General features: G+C 43.4%; 1 protein-coding gene across 10 annotated transcripts in view; it reads left to right on the forward strand.

Annotated features, from left to right (window-relative positions):
* Positions 1–19,054, forward strand: part of nav3 (neuron navigator 3) — a 428,096-nt gene that overhangs the window by 235,364 nt on the left and 173,678 nt on the right. For 4 of the 10 annotated variants that reach the window (XM_051392313.1, XM_051392314.1, XM_051392316.1 and 1 more), the window contains exon 1: positions 333–828. The exons of 3 other annotated variants lie outside the window; for them this stretch is intronic. In XM_051392313.1, coding sequence (XP_051248273.1) covers positions 571–828 — 258 coding nt within the window. In that variant the 5' untranslated portion in view covers positions 333–570. Of the gene's footprint in view, positions 1–331; positions 829–19,054 lie in introns of those variants that run through there. 3 more of the 10 variants (XM_051392310.1, XM_051392311.1, XM_051392312.1) reach the window with 1 other exon arrangement.

The raw sequence follows: 19,054 nt of genomic DNA on the forward strand, positions 1-19,054 counted from the left end.
GGACAGAGAGAGAGAGAGAGAGAGAGAGAGAGAGAGAGAGAGAGAGAGAGAGAGAGAGAGAGAGAGAGAGAGAGAGAGAGAGAGAGCTGTTTTGACAGTTGTGTTGAGGAGCACCGAAGACACACACACTCAGCCAGGTCTCAGTAATCAGAGTGGTGGTTATACCTTCCAGAGGAGTTCACGCCCCCTTGAACTGTTTTGGCTGACTTTGTGGTACACTTCTGAAAGCGAGAGAGAGAGAGAGAGAGAGAGAGGGAAGGGGAGGGAGGAGTGTTGCTTGACTTGCTTGTGGGAGGAGAAGGAGGAGGGAGTGAACGGGAGGAAGGAGAAGCTCTCTCAGTTTCAGTGAGTCCTGCTTGCTGTAGGCTACAGAATGAGCGCAGTTGCTTTCCTCTCAGTCTGAGAGGCAACTGCTGTTTTTTTTTTTTTTTCTTTTCTTTTTTTAGTTTTTCCCTTTCCTGTTCCAGACATCAATAGGAGTCACTGCAGATTTGTTTCCCTTTCCTCACGGTACTTTTTGGACCTCTCTCACACACTCCTGTGTTATCATTTTTGTGCCTGGGAAGTACCATGCCGGTGGTTGGCGTAGCCTCCAAGCTCAGGCAACCCTCCGCGGTGGGCACCAAGCCAGTGCATACCGCTCTCCCCATCCCCAGCGCAGTCAGGGCGGCCACCTCGCAGGGCTACATGGCCCGGCAGCAGGAGCTCAGGGCAGGTGAGGGCACCCCGGGGCTCTCGTGCCAGCTGTCAATCAAGTCTGAGTACCAGCAGGAGAGGACGCCTGAAGGGAAGTCCAGAGCTGAGACAGAGGAGAGCAAGATCTGCAAGGTTAGTGGGGATTGACACACTCCTGATGTGTATCTGTGCGTGCAGGCAGTGTAGTGACACTCCACAGGTGTCAGGGATCAAAGAGCCAAGTGTCATTGCTTGTCAGGCTCGCTCCCTTTCTCTCAGTCTCTGCCATGCTTGCTTTCCCCACCTCGGTACGAGCAGGTGTCTGTCTGGCTCTGAGTTCAAGCACACAGTGATGAGTCATGTGTGCTACGGTGGGATGATGTCGCTGTGTTTTTCTGTCATCAGCTAAGAGGGGAAACTAGATGAGTAATGTATTGCTGTGAGTGTATTACCTCATCCTGCTGCTCATTCAGTCTGCACATAATTTACTAATCACTAGTGTGTGTGAGAGAGTGTGTGTGTTAGTGGCAGGACAGGTGAGTTTAGAGGTTCTATTGTGTGTTTTGCAGTATTTAGTGGAGACTATTAAGACCTTTACCTGGGAAGTGAACCGTGTCTGCTCTTCTATGGGGAGGTAAACTAATACCAGGGTAATGGGTGCTACCTGAGAAGCCCCAAAGATTAGGGGAACATGGTCTGAATACACTCTTTTTTTTCCCCTGTTCCCCCTGTGCTGTCTCCCATGTAGGGTAATATTTCAGATATCACCAGCACTGCCCCCTCAATCCCAGAGCATATCCTTAATACCCCCCAGCAGCATCAAAATATTGCAGATGCATTAATAGACGCACAGAGATCATTGTTAAGTGGTTCGCCATACTAAACTAAAGCCGGGCCAAGTTCTTTCCTTTTTGCAGAATTGTTTGGCTCAGTTCCTCAGGCTGCAGCAGAGGAGGCGGGGTTGGTCCGTCCTGAGGAGGAAGGAGTTTTCAAAAGTCCCCGCCAAATAGTTTCAGCAGTGCCTCAGCCCGTCCCACATCCACAACTGTCAGACTGAACAAACTGAAACTTTCCTGTTTGGCCAGTCTCTCCTCCTCCCCTCTCCTCCACCCACACTGCCCCTTCCTACCGTTAACAAGACTTCCCAACAGAGAGAAAAAAACAAAATGAAAAGACTCCCTGACCCTGATTCTTTTTCTGGCGTTCAGACTTTTGATATTGAACAAAGCTGCTGATTTTCCTCGTGACCTAGAGGAAACGTGTGCATGAGACATTAGAGTGCAGGTCAATGCTCCCCTGCCTCTAAATCCTCCCAGCGTGTCCGTGACGGAGTCCAAATCACCTGCAGGGTGACTCCGAGGGTAGAAGGGTTTCATCATTAACCTGCTGCTGAACTGACAACTTCAGCTTGACTTTCAGCTTGTTAACACAACTGAGTTCTAAAAAAACTCCTGCTTGGTCCAATAAACATGGCTCTTACAGTTGTTTTTTATCTGAGTTTGAAGAATATGAAGCTGCAGACTAATTTGACTTGTTTCTCAAATCATATTCTGAAAATTAAATCCTTCCTGCAGTCTTACCCACACCTTCCTCCTCAACCTGTGAGTTTGACTTGTTTCTCACAGAAATGCATGCAAGTGAGCTCTAGCTCTGACCCTTGCCCTGTCTTTGTAAGATATGCTTGTTGTTCTGAGGTTCCTACGGATAGAACATCCACTAAATTGTCTACAATCAGTGCACCACACAACAGTCCCTGTCCTTGGGAAGCTTGTAGGCAGACAGAACTCTCATGCCTGCCCCAGCCTGTCAGTGTGGGTGAGGAATTGGTGGTATGGAGGGGGTAATTAGTCTGTCTAATTGTGTTGTGTAGTCCCCTAAGAGCTTTACTCTTGGGGCTTTCAGAGGAAAAAAGCAAGAGAAGGTGGAGTTAATGCTGTCATTACTCCTTCACATTAACCAGCAGTCCTTGTTTAGTTGAGAGTCCTATTATCATGGAGTATCAAGCGTAGGATTGTGTGTGTGTGTGTGTGTGTGTGTGTGTGTGGCACATGTGCAGTGCATAACTGCATGCTTCTTTGTGCGCATGCAACCCCCCGTACATACAATAGCATGCCAGCATGTGTTGGCTTGTTTGCCCGATGTTAAATTTATCTTAACCTGAGTGGTGTTTGCCAAAGCTGGCGATTTCATTGAATTGGTGGTGTTGGAAAAATCCACCTGTGTCATCAATAACAAGGTTAATGGAAAGAGTATTTGACCATTGATGCATTTATAATTAACAGTGTGTTATTTTATTGTGGCTGTTGTGCGGAACAACATGCAGTCAGCATAACTGTGAAATAGGACTGAAATCTCCCAGATCACCAAAGTTTGAAGCAGCCAGAAATGCAAGAATCAGCACCTCAGTCCTGACAGTATTCCTGTGCCTGCAGAATGATCACGACACGAGTGCAAGAAAAATAAATAAGAGGGTTAAGCGCTAAGCAGAGAGGAAGAAGGGATTTGTTTTTTCTTTGGTGTGGTGTTTGCAGAAGACAGCAGGCCCGATGTTTCGAGCAAAGCCAAGGAGGAAGTCCAAGTGAATCTTAAGACAAGCTCCGCTGAAACAAATTCGATCTGCAGTTCAGCCCGACCACTGAAGGCCCTCCGCTGTGTTTGGATTGAAAGGTTTCACGTTTAACAGATGTAGCTTTGCCTTAATGAATGACTGTGGCACCGCTCAAGATGGAGAAAGTGCACAAAAGTGATGCAGGGTGCTATTTGAGTGTCTAATGGTGTGTGAAGGGTACAATTAAGCTGCCCGGACAAGGTTAATTTTGGACACCATTCAGAATCATTTGTGTTTAATGTCAGCTGCATTAATACAGTCTGGGTGTATTGTGTGATTGATAATCCCTCACGGATATACAGTACTGCACAATAGACTGCACCTACTTTTATACAAGTGTCCACAAGTTGTGTCTGTGTTTGTGTGTTTCCTTGCACAGGTGTTACCTTACATGTGTTTGTAACTGCTTCATGTTGGAAGCACAGCTGTCAGGTTTTTGAACATTGTGTGATTTGGCAACCAGAATTGAAGCGAGGCCATCTGCAAATTGCCTTAACTTTTCACTGACTTAATTTGACTGGTTGAATTTTAACCATTAGTATAGTAGATTTAAGTACTTGCACATGTTTTACAGCTCTCACGTCACAGCATCCATAGTTATAACTGTCGTAGAAGGAAATATGGTAACGTGAAATCAACTTTCCTCTAACTTACAAACTAACATGTACAAACTACTTTGTTCCACAATGAGAGACACCTGAAATAACTTTTCCTAAGTGCTGTGAGATAGCTGAAAATGTGTTTTCATCTTTGCAGTAGTCTTCTAGGAAATACATCCTGATGGCATCACATCTTTTTGAGTGTGATGCAGCTGATCACGTTTGCCGCCTGTGCGTCTATAAGTTCCCCAGCTAAATGACATGGCTCTGACAAACATTAGCAGGTGGTTAGTTTCTTTGGTGGTGTTTTGCAACACCTGCTCTCTTCCGAGGGCTCCCGTCTGAATCCACCTATGATTTGGGGCTGTCAGTGGACTCCCATTTCCCCTTAATGATGGAGACGAGAACAAGGCAAGACATTTGCGTTTCCTGTTGTACTCTCCGCTGACAGTTCACATCAGTCACTGCCTCTGGCACTGCGGGATGACGAGCTGGAATGAAGAGCTTATCTGAGTCTAATGAAGTGTCAGCGCCACCACCACTGATAGGGAATTATCTTGTGCATCAAGAGTTTTGGCAGCTGTCCAAATCGTAGAGCCCAGGGACTTATTTAGTGGGTAATGAGTGAGTTATTTTTGAGATAGAACTGAAGATTGTATCACACCTTTTTATTAAATCTGAGACGAACAAATTATGTTGATTGGATTCATCTTTAGTCATCCTTGAAGAATTGTGGGTGCCTATGAGATTTATCTAAAGTTAAGTCTGTTCACTCCTTGATGCTTCCCCATGCTTCCAAATTACTTATGCCTCTCTCTCCGAGTTAAATTTATTTAATAATCTGCTTTGCAAATGTCACATTCAAAGTAATGGCATTCCAGTGACGAGCTCGCTCCTCTGCTCTCTGGGCCTTTTTTGGTCTTGACCATGAGAATACAGCCAATTACTGAATCGAGCTCCCCAGTATGATGAAGACTTGGTCAGGTCAGCTTCCAAACACCAATTAGTTTAGCATTTAGACTCACCACATAAGTCACTGTTTTTATAACGTAGTTACTTTGTCCATCCCCAAGAGAAAAATGTTTGGGAAACTTTTACAGGTCTCGTAACTATTCTGTTTTGAGTTTTGTTAAAATACAACGCCTTCACAACTTTGGGAGCAGGATAAATGCTCAAACGGGGTATTTACAATACCAGAAGTACCTATTGTAAATACATCTTAAAGTTATATTTCTCTGCTGCCTGTATACCATGGCAAGCCCTCTCTTGTGTCAACAGAACAGAGTCATATTCTATATGGTGAATGTGTCTTTATCTGAGAAATGCAGCTCAGTGTATACAGCCGCTGTGACCGTTGCAAGCTGCCATTTCTGCTGGCCTCTGATGTCAGTGAAATGTCATCCTGGAATGTTGCTTGTCAAGAATAAGTACACAAGTGTTTGCCGGAAGCACGAACCAGTGCCAGACACACTCACCCACTTAGAGAACAAAATACATCCTGTTGATTCTCTTTCTGCGTGTGTTTCAGTGTGTGTGTTGTGTGAGGAGAATAATCAGGGTCTGTTGTTGTATATTTTTCTTGTTCGGTGCATCTCCTGCTCCGGCCTGATAATGCACATGGGTGGGTTCAAAGTAGGAAAGTGAGGTGGAGGGCCTCAGGGAATAATGCCGGGGTCCAGTGAGTTTGAGTGAGTGAGTAGAAAGTAAACAAACCTCTGCTTTCCCATTTCTCTTTCTCTGGGTGGGCCCAATACTGTCTGTTTCTCTCGTCCTCTTTCTCTTCCTTTTTGTTTTTTTAACACTCTCACACTTTTTCTTCTGTTTTTCTGCCCATGTCTGCATAAATTATTGCAAACACACTCCATAAAGCATTCAACCCATTTACAGGCTTTAGAGTGATATCTCCCCAATAATTGCAGTTTGGTGGTGTTTAACTATGACAAAAATAAAAATACATAGACTTATACTTGCACAACTTGATTATAACATCTATAGAGAGTTAGCAAATATTTAGAAAGCAAAATAATTTTTTAAATATAAAACTTAAAAGACTGCTGCCATATATTCATATGCATGAGAAAAGAATTGCACTTTTTTTTGCATCTGTTGTGACCTAACATTTGGAGTGATGTAAAGGAGGAATATGCATAGGAAAAATATTAGATCATTTGTCTACAAGTTAGCTGAACCATAGTTAAGCACAATTTTTGCAGTGATTCATTTATAGTGCACTCTCTTTGTGTTTCTGGCTCTTACTCAGCTCCCCCCCCCCAAATGGCTCTGACACTGCTGTAACAACAGAGAGAACACAGGGAGCGAGGGGGAGCCAACTTGTTCCAGCAGAGGAAGGGGGGGGCAGGGTGGTTGGATAGGATGCGTTGCGGGGAGGTGTCTGAACGTGTCTTAGTCATGGGTGGTCTGACTCGCCGTGTGCCGGACTCCAAATCTGGAAGAGAAGTTGTCATCGTGAGCTAGGCTAACGAGCAGGAAGAGCAGTGCTGCTATATCTGCGCTTCTTCCAGCCAACAAGGTCAGGAAGTGATGTTTAAAACACACTGGGATGAGCTTGGAGTGGTTGTTAGGCTTTCATTGATCCTACATTTCTTTCCTAAAAAAGGGAACCGCAACTTCTTTAACTTCAGTATAGAATGTCGTGAGAGTTGGCATGAAAATTGCCTCAGTTGAAACCGCTCACACACATCAGAAAAGGATGCAGGCCAAGTTTGTTACTGCAGTTTTTGTCATAATCTCCATGTTCTTGCTGTTGCTCTGCAGGAGTTTGTTCTTGCGACTTTAGTGGCATTTGCAGTATGAAGGTCAACAGTCTGTGGTCTGTTCAACCAATCAGAAATAATGTGTTAACAGGGGAGTCCACCTCAGCTCACTTTGCTTGATCCAAGTTGGAAACATGGCAGCGATTTTTGGTCTCACACATGATTTTCAACCATAAGATTATCAAATTAAACTAAGAAATATAAAAACCCAGATTAGGTTAGCATATGTTGCAGCTGAATAACTACCATTATGATTCACTCTCATTTTTTGCATTAGTCTGTCCACTTCTGCAACATTACCCCACGCTGCTGAGATTCCTTATTGACCCCTGGGTCGAAATTGGGAAAATATCTGAAACAATATTATGCTTTCCAATGCTCTTTCTCCCTCCTTCCTCCTGTGCTTTTTGTCTTGCACACAGTATTTCATTGCCTTCGTGCCGCAGGGAGTCTGCTGTCGGCCTGTGGTGTTTAAATCTTGGAGTGAGAACACACAGAGCGGCTGGTGTTTACAGTACAGCCACACCGGTTAAAAATACCCTCCCCTGGAAGTACAGTCACAGTGTTCACTCCAAAACACCAAGAAAAATAAGACTCAGTGCAAAACAAGTTTAAGTTCATCAGTACAGTGCTGAAACATTTTTAGTGAAACATTCATGAAGAGTTCCATGACGGCTGAGGCTCCAGTCTTGTTTACTGGAGGCATTAGCCAATATTGCCACTTTTTTAAGCAGAGTTTCTTTTGTATAAATAAAAAGATTAGTCATTCTGACTGGCTTGTCCCAGAGTTAGAGCTGTTAGAAAGTGAGTACTTTGCTCAAGGACACTTAGGCAGGGTTTGCCTCCACAGCGGCTTGCACCTGGGTTTTTAGATCCCTGCACACTCTCTCTGGCCCAAGGCTGGATTATTCAACAAATAACTGAGATTAAAGCAAACAAAGCCTCCCACTGCTCTGTTATTGTCTCATCATATTCAGAGCTTTCTCTCTGATGTTTTAACTCTGTTTCTGTGCGCGAGGCATCACAGCACTGATTGGATGCAAGAAAATGTGTATGTACGTGGAAGAAAGTTACCCCACTCTCATGCAGAGGCTGGTATGGTACTATAGCGCAGCCTTGCTCCAGGCCTTCTGCTAGTTCAAAGGTAGGCTTGCTAAATGATCCAATAGAGGGACGGTTCACTTGTTTGTTAATCCCATAAAAGAAGAAACACAAACATGGAGAAGCCAAAGGAGCATGCATTAGTGACAGAAACAAACTTTTTACTTATTATATGTTACGTACACCTATGTGTGCCTGTTATTTATGTTGAAGAAACTTCAGCAGGGTATGTGACTAGATGGAGAAAGGTGTAGCAGGATTCAAATGTGCAACTTTTCCACTATAAGACTGTTTCTTTAAACAGTGTTTGTAACTTGCTAAGACAACACTTAACACACGCTGGAACTGGATGGACTGATGCAAAATAATGCTATAGAAACCTGATTTTTTTTTTTGTTCTACTCTCAGGATATAGTGAAAGTTTCAGTAATAATGAAAAAAGTTATTTTGATAAAAGTTACCTACTGCAGCTTTAAAGGAAACAGGGTACATATATACATATAGAAGTTCATAGAAGGTTACTGTAGGTTCAGTAGAGAGAGACTCTCACCTACACACACACACACACACACACACAGAAGATGTTTTAAGTGTGTATCAGTGGCAGGTCATCGTTACCTCCACCTCACATTTCCCCCATTTGTCTCTCTTCAGCTGTCTGTCAGCAGTCTCTCTGTCTGCAGTGTTTTCTTTGCGTCCTCTTCTCTCCTTCCTTTATTCTCCCTCAGTCTCTTCTTTTCACGTCTTCCCAAAACTTATTTTTTTCCACTCCGTCTCCTGTCACTGTCTTTCTGCTCTTTCCCATTCCCAGCATTCCTCTCTGAGTCCTTCCCTGGCCTCCTTTCTCAGTCTCTCCTATCCTGACTGGAGCCTTTTTCGTATTCCACTCCCTCCAACTCAGTTACTGGTATTTTCCTTTGACCTTTATCACCCTCTTTCTCTTTGTCATGTTCTTTTTTTCCCCCATCATTTTCCTCCACCTTTCTTTCTCTTTCCGTCTTCTTTCTCTGTCTATCTTCATTCATAATGAGAAAAGCAGCAGGGGAGAGTTAACACACACCTGGCCCAGTTCTGTCTCTCCAGCTGTCACAGATAACCTTACCTCTGCTGAACGAATAGGTCACTCTTTTCTTCTCCTCTTCCCCACCTTCTCCTCAAGTTCTTCAATCACTTTTTTTCATCTCTATCCCTGTAGCGCGTTTAACCGTGACCCATGCAGCTGCAGGGAAGCAACCGGTGTCAAAAGTGTCCAACCAAGCATGGACAAAGAGCAAAACATCCTAACATATCCCATAACACATGCTAACATCGCTCTGTGGATTTAGGCAGGGAGAATGATTGCTGATGTGATGAGTCAAGCAAGTGCTCTCTGTGGTGTTGACTCATGGCTTACACAGCAGTGGCAGTAGATCACTTGCTATCATGATTACTGTGTTTCTTGGCACTTCCGAGGGACCTGGGAATAAGAGGGGTGCTCTTGGGAGTAACTGTCACTATACAGATTTGTATGTACAGGCTAATTGTGCATCTATGGGCTCAACGATTTTCAGTTTTTAACTTTGTCACCATGCTTTTAAACATTGTTGTTTCCTGCTTTAAGAAAACACTGTTCATCACAATGTAGAGTAAACAAGGTCCTCATGAAGCAAGCAGAACACAGAATATGCTTCTGGTCATAGAGAGAAGAGAAATAGAGTGTAACACAAATGAGCAGCTGGTAATATATCATAATGCCTCAAAGTAAAACTTACAACAGAAAATAGAAAAGTATCAATGTTCATTTTTAATCAATTTTCCCCCTATGATTATTGAAATACTGATTTTATAAATATTTATCTAATTGTCAATGTTTTCTAAATTCAAGTAAACTGATACATTTCTGGTTTTAAAAATGATACATTTCATACTAGCTGCTTGATCAGCTCTGATGCTAAAACTGAGATTGGACAGTTTCATTTTTCACATATTTTTTGGGACATAATAAAGTGATTTATCTTACTAAAAGTGTGTAATACAGTATATCAAAATAAATTATAACATTAAACATATAAGCAACAACCAAAGTTAAAGCTCAGTTTAACTCTCAGAAATTCTAATCTCCTTCATCAGGACTGTGTGAGTGTGGTTTGATCATAATTGACAGTGGCTTGGCAACATAAGCAACCCTACAACTGTCATTACATTTTTTATTCCAATATTGTTCAAACCTGATTGGTACACCTACTGTATGTGACATCACCTTCTTCCATCCAAGCCCAGCCTATTTCAAAGCCATCAGAGCTCAGAGGAAAACACAAATACAGAAATCTGTCATGTAAAAGAACTAAGACTGTACCAAATTTGGCAGAAAATTGCATGCACCCATCACTGTACAGTAAGAAACTCACTGAGAAGATATGCCTTTAAAGTAATGATCATTATTTATGACGATAAACACCACAATAATATTATCAGGGGCCCGATCTGGATAAAAATGGAGGAAAGTTGTGTTTTATGGGGATGGCATCAGCTTGGACATGTTCAGGTGTTGCTAGTTTCCAACCAAGGCCACATGGGACAAACATCAGGTTTGCACCTCCAACTTCATCTCCAGTAGCTCCAGTAAAGCTCCTCAGTAAAAAAACTGCGGTTGCAGTTGGTTGTCCGCAGGTGTGAATGTTTGTAACAGTTTTCATGTGAAACAGAGTGCCGCTGCAAAACAGCATCAATCATCCATCCATGGCTTACATTTAAGGGTTGACTGTTGGATGTTTTTGATAAATAAATAGAAAACACAACCCAACCCTCAGACACAGATGGCTGGATAAAAAGCTCGTTCTGGTGGGATACTGGGTGGTGGTTCATTGCTGTGCCCTCCCTTGGCACAAGCTTTTACAGGGCGCTTAACAGAGCGAGCACACATGTTTTTTTGGAGCGGTTAGCCCTCACATTTAGACTCATCATTACCCACAACCAGCATCTATGTTCTCATTATTTTTCCACTTTTTTTTTTTTTTTCAATCCAGACATGTCGGTTTTTCTTATTTTCTGCATTTTGTCTGTGCACGGCTTATATAAGGGCCAATAAAATGCCAAATGGAAATCATTACTCTTTCTCATATATTTCTGTATGTTGCAGCAGTGCCCTGTAAGGTACTTTCTTGTTGGAAATTCTATTCAAATTCGCCTTACAGTGCAATATGTGCATGCTTGTTTAACATTTGTGGCCCCACTTGGATCGAACCCCTGACCCTTGCAGTGGATTTACGTTGTCTTAGAAAAGGTTAGCATTCGGGCATCTGCTACAGGTGGTAAATTCAGTCAGGAGAAAAAAGTCAAGACATGCATCTTTAAAGGCTTAAAAGAGCACGTAAACCATACTGAGAAACCTCCTTTGGCAGCATTTGTCATTATGTGAATGAAGCTTTTTAGCTCTTCCATTAGTTATAATAACTATTGTTTGAATATAAAATATGGATATGGTGGAATGTTTTGAAACTTGAGAGATTTTAATTCTGAAATGCAAGACAGCTGTCGATGGGCAATTGTAGTGTTATTCTGGCACTGAGAGAGGGGCTCTCTAAGGTTTACAGTTGCAGAAAGATCATGCAGGTCGAGGCAGACTCAATGATCCTCATGCAGTCATGAGGTCATAGGCTCACTCAGTGGTGCGTGACCCCTCCAGCCTCCGGCCTGTCTGTAGAGCATTGTGGCAGCATTTGATGTGTCCATGGCCTTTTGGTAACAGTAAATTGAGTGTGAAACTGCATGTTGCAAAGCTGCAACTGGAGCCTTGTGGGTGCGTATCTATGTCTGTGCGTCTGTGTCAATAAAAGTTAAATGAAATGAAATGAGGTCTTTTACAGTAATATAAATTATATAAAGTAGTTTTTCAGCAGTAGGAGGCTTGGTGGTTGAGTTTTAACTTGGACTCGATTCCTGGCCAAATTTCTTCCTGTATGTGGCTTGTGTTCGCACCCTGTTCATGTGTGTTGCCTGCCCAGTTTATAGACATGTAAGTTAAGTGTATTGGAGAGACTCAATCACCCATAGGTATGATTATACATTACACTTAATGGCAATCCACTGTATACTGGGTTACACACAGACCCACCGCAACCTGGAATAGGAACAGGCAGATTGAGAAAATGAATAAGTGATGATTTTTCAGTGCACCCTACTGTAATGTTTGACCATATGTGAGGCTTTGACTCCATGTCAGGTTTTAATGATCTACATATATCCCACAGTGGCCTACTATACTCCATTGTCAGGCTTATTCTATTGCCCTTCTGCTGTCATCATATTGCTCTTCCTCTGGGCCGCAGGTGGGCTTGTTTTCCACCAAAGTGCAAAGCACCTCTCCATTAAAAGAAGTCATTTCCGTCTCAACATCACAACCTTATTGCCTCTGCCATTCCACTGTATTAAGTTTGCCCATAAAGTGTGTTAACTCTGCCATTAATGAGTGTTAAACATAAACTACCGGCCCTTGACAGCGTCTCCAGAGATGCAAAGCTGAAGTTGAATTCCACCCTCCCCTTTCTCTTTTCCCTCTCTCCTACTCCTCCCTCCATTGGCCTCCCCACATGGCCAACAAAGCTCTGCTGTTTGGGCCGGAGTAAGTTTTCTCACAGGATAAGTCTCCTGACACACATTGAAGTTTGGTTTTATTTACTGGCTGATGTTGTTGTTGCTCCAACGTGGAAGCTCATACTTACTTTTAACCACCCTGGGTTTTTTGTTGATGCATCCTCTGAGGCTTTTCTGAGCTCTGCTCATTTCCTCTCCCAACCCAGCAGCCTTGATTGTTGTCACTTAAACAAGCAACGGGTCTGTTGAACTGCATCTGCAACAAGAACAGTGGTATTGCCAAATCTTACAGTGGTAGGAGTCTGTTAATCTGTGATTTCCCCCCCTGCCAAACAAGTAACAATTTCTTCTCTATTGCTGTTGATGAGTAGCATTAACTCTTAAGACTTATTTTTCAGCATAATCTTCTTAATGGTGTAATGTCCCTCCTCACATGGTAAAGGAGAGGTGAATTGCACACAGAGAATCTTTTTCTCTGTCAACATCGGAAGGTCATTGCCTCAATGATGGGTTCATAGGTTGAGGGTTCAGGTCATACATTCGCCCTGAAGGGAGATTTGTGGTGGTCCAGAAAGCTTGGGCAAATGGGCAAACATTTTCCCTCATAATCCTTTAATGATGAGGAAGGGCTGTCGGCCATCTTGGACTGAAGAGACTCATTACTGGAGTCATAATGAGAGGACAAGAGGTTCCTTGTAGCTACCAGGGTTCACGTGCTAGCGGGCCACTTGCCAATAGCTTGTCCGACCAAAGTCAGCTGCCCTTCAGAGATAAAAGACAAGAGGCTTTTGTATTGCCCTATGCTACTTTCCAATGCAGATGTCTTCAAGGGATTCATAAAGTTTAGTCTGAAGTCTTTTTATCCAAAGCAAAAGGAAGATGTTTAAGATTTCTTTCACTCGTAGGCATTGGCCGACTCTATCAACAGGTCAGCTTTTTTTGTTAATTAAGTTGTATTAGTATTTTATGCCTTTATTAGAGAGTCAACAGTAGACAGACAACCGGATATAGGGTGAGGGTGTTTGGCAATTGACTTGCAATAAAGGTTCCCAGGTGGATTTGAAATCGGAACATTGCAGCCCATAAGCGTTATCTTAAACGTCTAGGCTACCAGGTTCCCCCAAGCCTCATTTTAAGTGATGCTCTTATCCATTGGGGAGGGAAGAGCTTGGAAAATAAATGCACGGGAGAGAGCAGCCAAGGAAAGGGACAGAAACGATTATTTGAGTGCAATTAGAGTGAGTAAAGAGGATGCAAGGTACTTTACAAAAAGATGAGTTGCCCATGACGGAGGCTGACGTGTGACTTTTTCACCCTTTAGGAACCAAGAAGTACGATGGTTGAAAACATTCAGGCAAAGGTATGGCCATTCAGAGAAGGGAGAGTGAGTGGCAGCACTGTTTCTTTTATTATTCAGTATTTATTCAAAGAAGCTGTGGATGGTAGGAGTTAACTTGCCTCTGGATTGGAAGCAGATGCAGGCACGTCATTCAGGTTTAAAACCTTAATCGCTCTCTGCATCTGGCTCCCTCTTCTTGGCCTTGTGGAGAGAACAGCTGAAGGTAAGCTACCTAGAGGGTGGGGGTTGAGGATGTGGGGGAAGGAAACTGGGAGGGTGGGAAGGAAAAGTGTGAGTCTGAAGGGAGGGAAGAAATAGTGGTAATTGTGTCAGGGACACTGCCTTGCGCCATAATTTAAGGAGCTAGATATTACTCTGTAGGTTACAGTTGGACTCAAGCCATTTGAATTAAGTTGAGAAAGGGCGTGAGAGCAAAATAAGAAGGAGAGGAAGTGGAATGAGGGTGGAGGTCTAAATGCATATGCCAGGCTGATCTTAAGGGATTGGGAGGTGTGTTCATTGTAGGCCAGGTGCTTAGCGCGAATCACACAGAAGTGTCTGGATGAGTGTGAGTTGAATGGAGACCAGCAAACATCGGCCCTTCTTCCCCTGCTGTCGTCAGATCTGCGCTGGTTGATATTAATTTCCGTGAGCTTGACAGGGGCCATTAGTCTTGGGTTGCAGTGTGTAGGGGGTAAGGATCCTCTGGCGCAGGCAGCAGTACATACAATATGTTATACAATAGCGCGGACCACAGAGAGGAGGAGAGCCAGAGGGGGAGAAGCCATTGGACAGACAGTATTAGAAACCAGTCCGCCTTACATTCTGGCAGATAGTAAAAGAAGAGCTGTTCAATGGCTTTCTCATTTCTCAAGTTAAGCATGTTATAAGCATATTATATACCAACTTGATGCCTACTGAAGAGGGCAGCATCAGTCTCTGGGTAAAACGGCACTTGATACTTTGCAATACACCCTGCAATTTATATAAAACTTGATGTTGTGTACCTTACTAAGGCCGTAGGGTCCGTTCTTTGTGCTGACTGTGCTGTTCATCAGGATGTTTGAGTTCTACTCATGTTCGCTGTGCTGCTCCCAATATGTGTTGAATGAGCAGGAGGAGGAAGGGCTGGTCTCAGGGGCCCTCCTGGCTGTCTGCCGGTCAATCCTTTACATCGTTTCCCTGGTACACACAAGAGAGAGTGAGTGTGAGATAGGGCCTTTGGGTTGAAAGGTAATGTCCTCTCCCACATCCAACAAACCTCCACTCGACGACTGATATCTGGGTCAGTCCAACAGCAGCTACACTCCCACCCAGCAGTCACTTCCTCTCTCCCTCTCAGACTGAAGGCTGCTGGATTACATCGAGTACAGTGGGTGCTCAGCAGGATTGATTTGGTTAATTCGTACTGCCAAAATGCAAGACAGGCTTGACATAAAGGTCCGGGACTAAATTGAACAGGATGTCAGTTGCTTTGACCCTGCCCATACATGGTTGGTGGGGCGGAGTGGAAAATCTAAGGTGTGTGATGGTATAGCTGCATCCCATTTCTATCATTCCCCTTCAGATTGGCCAAGTGGTCTCTGTTAAATGATTATTCAAATCTCTCACCACTACACTTGGCACTGAGGACTACCTACAACACCTTTTTAATAGCTCAAGTATAAGGATGAACACTAAAGGATGGTAATGATGGTAACTGGCATAAGAGATAAGTGGAATTCCATTCCATAGTTTAGATACTTCACTACCCCCCCTTTGCAGATATATTATGGACGGTCTATACAAACATAGGGGATGACATGCAGCAAAGGACCACACTTTGGACTCATGGGGCACAAGCCTTACCAGGTGAGCTATAGAGCACCCCGCCAAAATTATATTTATTTCTCCTCCTGTGTCCCATTTTATCCAGTTAGGTTTACCGAGTTTTCAAAGATTCAGGTGAGGCGTGAAAATGCATAATGCATAACACAATATAGTTTTAATATTTACAAATTTCAAACTGGCAGGAACTTTTACCTTTTTTACTCTCCATGCTAACAATTAGTATGCATACATACATTTCTGTGTACATTTGTGTGTGTGTGTATGTGCATACACTGTGAGTAGATAGTGAGTGTGTGAAAAAGAGAGAAAGAGGAATGTCTGCTTGCCTTTATGTGTGGGTATGTGTTAGCCTTGTTTTCCCAGGTCTCCACTCCAGAGTAGCACTTGGCGCTGAAAAGCCCCGGCTGTAACACTTTAATAGCAGAGTTGTTTACTCTTTATACCAACCCACTTCACCCCCATTTTGGGAGGGTTCCTCTGCCTTTGGCATAGCAGCATGTAGACATTTTTACAGCTTAGTACGCTCAACACCATCTTGCTAACGGATTTTATGGCCCAATGGTTCTTGAGTGTGTGTTTTTATAATAACTGCAGGTTATGCAATCAAAGTTTGGAAAGCCGAAATAGCCAAATGCTTGATCATAGCGCTTAGATACTTCTGTAAACTCAACAGGTTGCTAAAAGTGTGCTATATGCTTATGCTGTCATGCAGTGTAGCCTATGGGTGCTAGTTCCAGATGTTGCAGTCCTGCTAAGCTATTTTTTTGGCAGAAAATTGTACATTGCATTGTCATGTAAGATCTTTAATAGAAGAAGAATTTCATACCATACTTAGTCTGCGGGTGTGTATCAGCAGGCTAATGTCTAGTAAACCAGTCGTTATTGCAAAATAAGCTCCAACTGGTTATGCGAAAACCCAAATGTGAAAGTGGTCATGATATAATGACCAGCTTGCTGTATATTATCCCACATACATACAGTAACTGCTGCAAAAGACCCCACAAAGCCTTAACTTGAACCACAGCTACCGTTCAAAAGGCTAGGTGCACACATTCCAGAGGATTTGGAGATTATCCCATTTAATATCTGACATTTCCACAGATGTTCCTGTGAAAATGTCAGAGCAGCACCTTGTAGCACTCTGGGAGCATACTGTATTGTTAGCACGGGTGGCCCCAGTGAGAATAAGACCCCAAACCCTGGCAGTGACTTACACAGGGAATTTGTTAGCTTTATCTAGAGAGCAGCACATGACAGTGTGCCCAGAAGGTATTACTATATGCATTGTATTAATATTGCAGCTGCAAACAGGCACGAAGGCTTCACCAACACTGCAATTATTCTGCTCAAAGCTGAAGGGGGAAAGTGCTGTTACAATATGATGATTAAAGGTGATCAGTGCTTGCCAGGAAGTTGACATTTTCAATATTTGGCTGCAGCAACAGGCCTAGCATTGCACGCACTCAAACTTTTCATCTTGTGAAGGGGTAACGGTTCCAAATGGAGCAATGGGAACATGACTCAGCCAGTGACGGGAGGAAAAACTGATCACTTTGATAGGGTTTGTGTGTATGTGTGTGTGTTGCAGCATGGTGTTTACAACTGTCAAACCATGGCCCGGCTTTTGTCCATTTTTGTCTTACTGTGAATAATCTTTGACAATCAAAGATGCATTTTTAAAATATCTTCTTAGTTTACATGTAAGTTAAAGTTTCTGCTCCTTGTACTGGTGCTGTGAAGTTTGACAAATATATCGGATTAGTGTTAAAAGCAGCTATGTAAAAAGGTTTCAACATCTGCAGGGGTTGCTCCAGCTGAATGAACCTGTATATCCAACCTTGGTTTTTCTGATGGCCCTTAGTAACAGTAGGAGATAGTTCCATCAGAATGAGTAACTCTTAATGTATAATAATTATAAAAGTGACGTTAAGAATTATTAAGTGTTAGCATTAGTTGTAGCTGTCACCACCATGAAGAGACATGGTGGAAAGAGGGACACTTTAGCCTAAATGAGTCATTTTGTCAGCAGACAGTCGGTGTATCAAGAGGTTTGGGGGAACATTATGAGGGAATTATGGGTACATTTTCCACCCCTGTCCTCAAATCTGCCAAGCCCCAAACACCGAGGTGAGACAGCAGCCAGCTTACTTAGTGGCTGCACTCTGTCTGTCCTCAGCATAAGACACTTCAGCTAATGTTTTGGGCTGGAGCATTAGCCACACTGGGTAAAAGTATGTTTGTCTTGGAGGTGGCAGCAGAGCCGGTGAGCACTGCCATCCATGTCAAGTGGTACGCCGTATAATACAGTCCCGAGCGAACTTGGACGCCTAACGTGAGGAATTACATCTGCGGTTGTTTCAACACGAGCCTGAAGTGGTCGGCCCAGAGGCAGTATCGCATCCAGAGGTCAGAAGGGGTGTAATTAGGGGAAATCTGTTTAAATATTTTAACATATTTATTGATGCTCTGTGACATGTGGAATTATGCCCCTCTTGCGTCAGGACTGCACAGGCTTCCCAGTAAGTCCTCTTTAGCGGCGAGCCTCCATCTGTCCTCACTGGAAAAATTGTATGGAGTCTCCATCAGCAAAGCCGACTGTCCGCACAATTTTCTCTATCAATACTCTTTGCAGGCTCAGATAAGTCACACTCACCCGGAGGCAGTTGGGAGTTGGCGATTTGTCCAGTTTTGCTCACTGGCATCCGGTCAACACCCTCCTCTTCAGCTTTTAACTTAGAAATGTTACTGTGAAAGAGCAGATTTCTTTCTTTCTGCGTTTGTCCTCCACTCCACCTTCAGTTTCCACCACACAACCATCGTCACATGCACACACTTTCCACAGCTAGTCTCTTCATTCAGTCACTGAAGCTTTGAGAAAAAGGCACTCCAGAGGTCACAGAAGCACTGTGGTTTCAATATAGGGTATTAAAAATCTGAATGAAAAAGCTTTTAAGTCTGCACAAGTGCCCTTGAGCAAGGCATTGGACCTCTAAGTCCTCTGTTGGAGCTACTCATCAGCCAACAGATGAAGACTTCCAGACATGAAAGTGTGGAACATTGTGAGTATGAAGAAAGGCATTGCTGCAAATGCATGCATGCTAAGTCAACCTTCCCTAGATAAATAAAAACTTTCAAATACTCAGACTCAGGTCCAATCTTCCTCACGACCCACTGCAAACACATCAAGGCCCAAGAGACGCTTTTTATGGTGCAACATATTTTTGTCATAAATCACAAAAACTCAAAACGCCTGTCTTTTTCAGCAGTGTTTCTTGAATTTATCTCTCACGCCAGAGACACAAAAACGCAAAACACTGGTCTTTTCCAAATGTCTGGAACTTTGAATGCTCAGTGGATCGTAAAAACTCAAGGGTGGTCGCCTGCTCTGCGCACAGTCCAGGGTCAGCTGATAGGGATTGTTTATACCGGTCAGCTGCTGGGAGCCCCAGACCCGTGTGTGGAGACTTGCAAACACTGCACAAGTAATCTGGAAGTTGTCTGTCCACAAAGCTGACCGCCAGCGGCTGTTCCCTCATCCTGAGTGTGCTTCAGTTGT

This window comes from Dicentrarchus labrax, unplaced genomic scaffold, assembly GCF_905237075.1.
Source record: "Dicentrarchus labrax unplaced genomic scaffold, dlabrax2021, whole genome shotgun sequence".
Classification (NCBI taxonomy): domain Eukaryota; kingdom Metazoa; phylum Chordata; class Actinopteri; family Moronidae; genus Dicentrarchus; species Dicentrarchus labrax.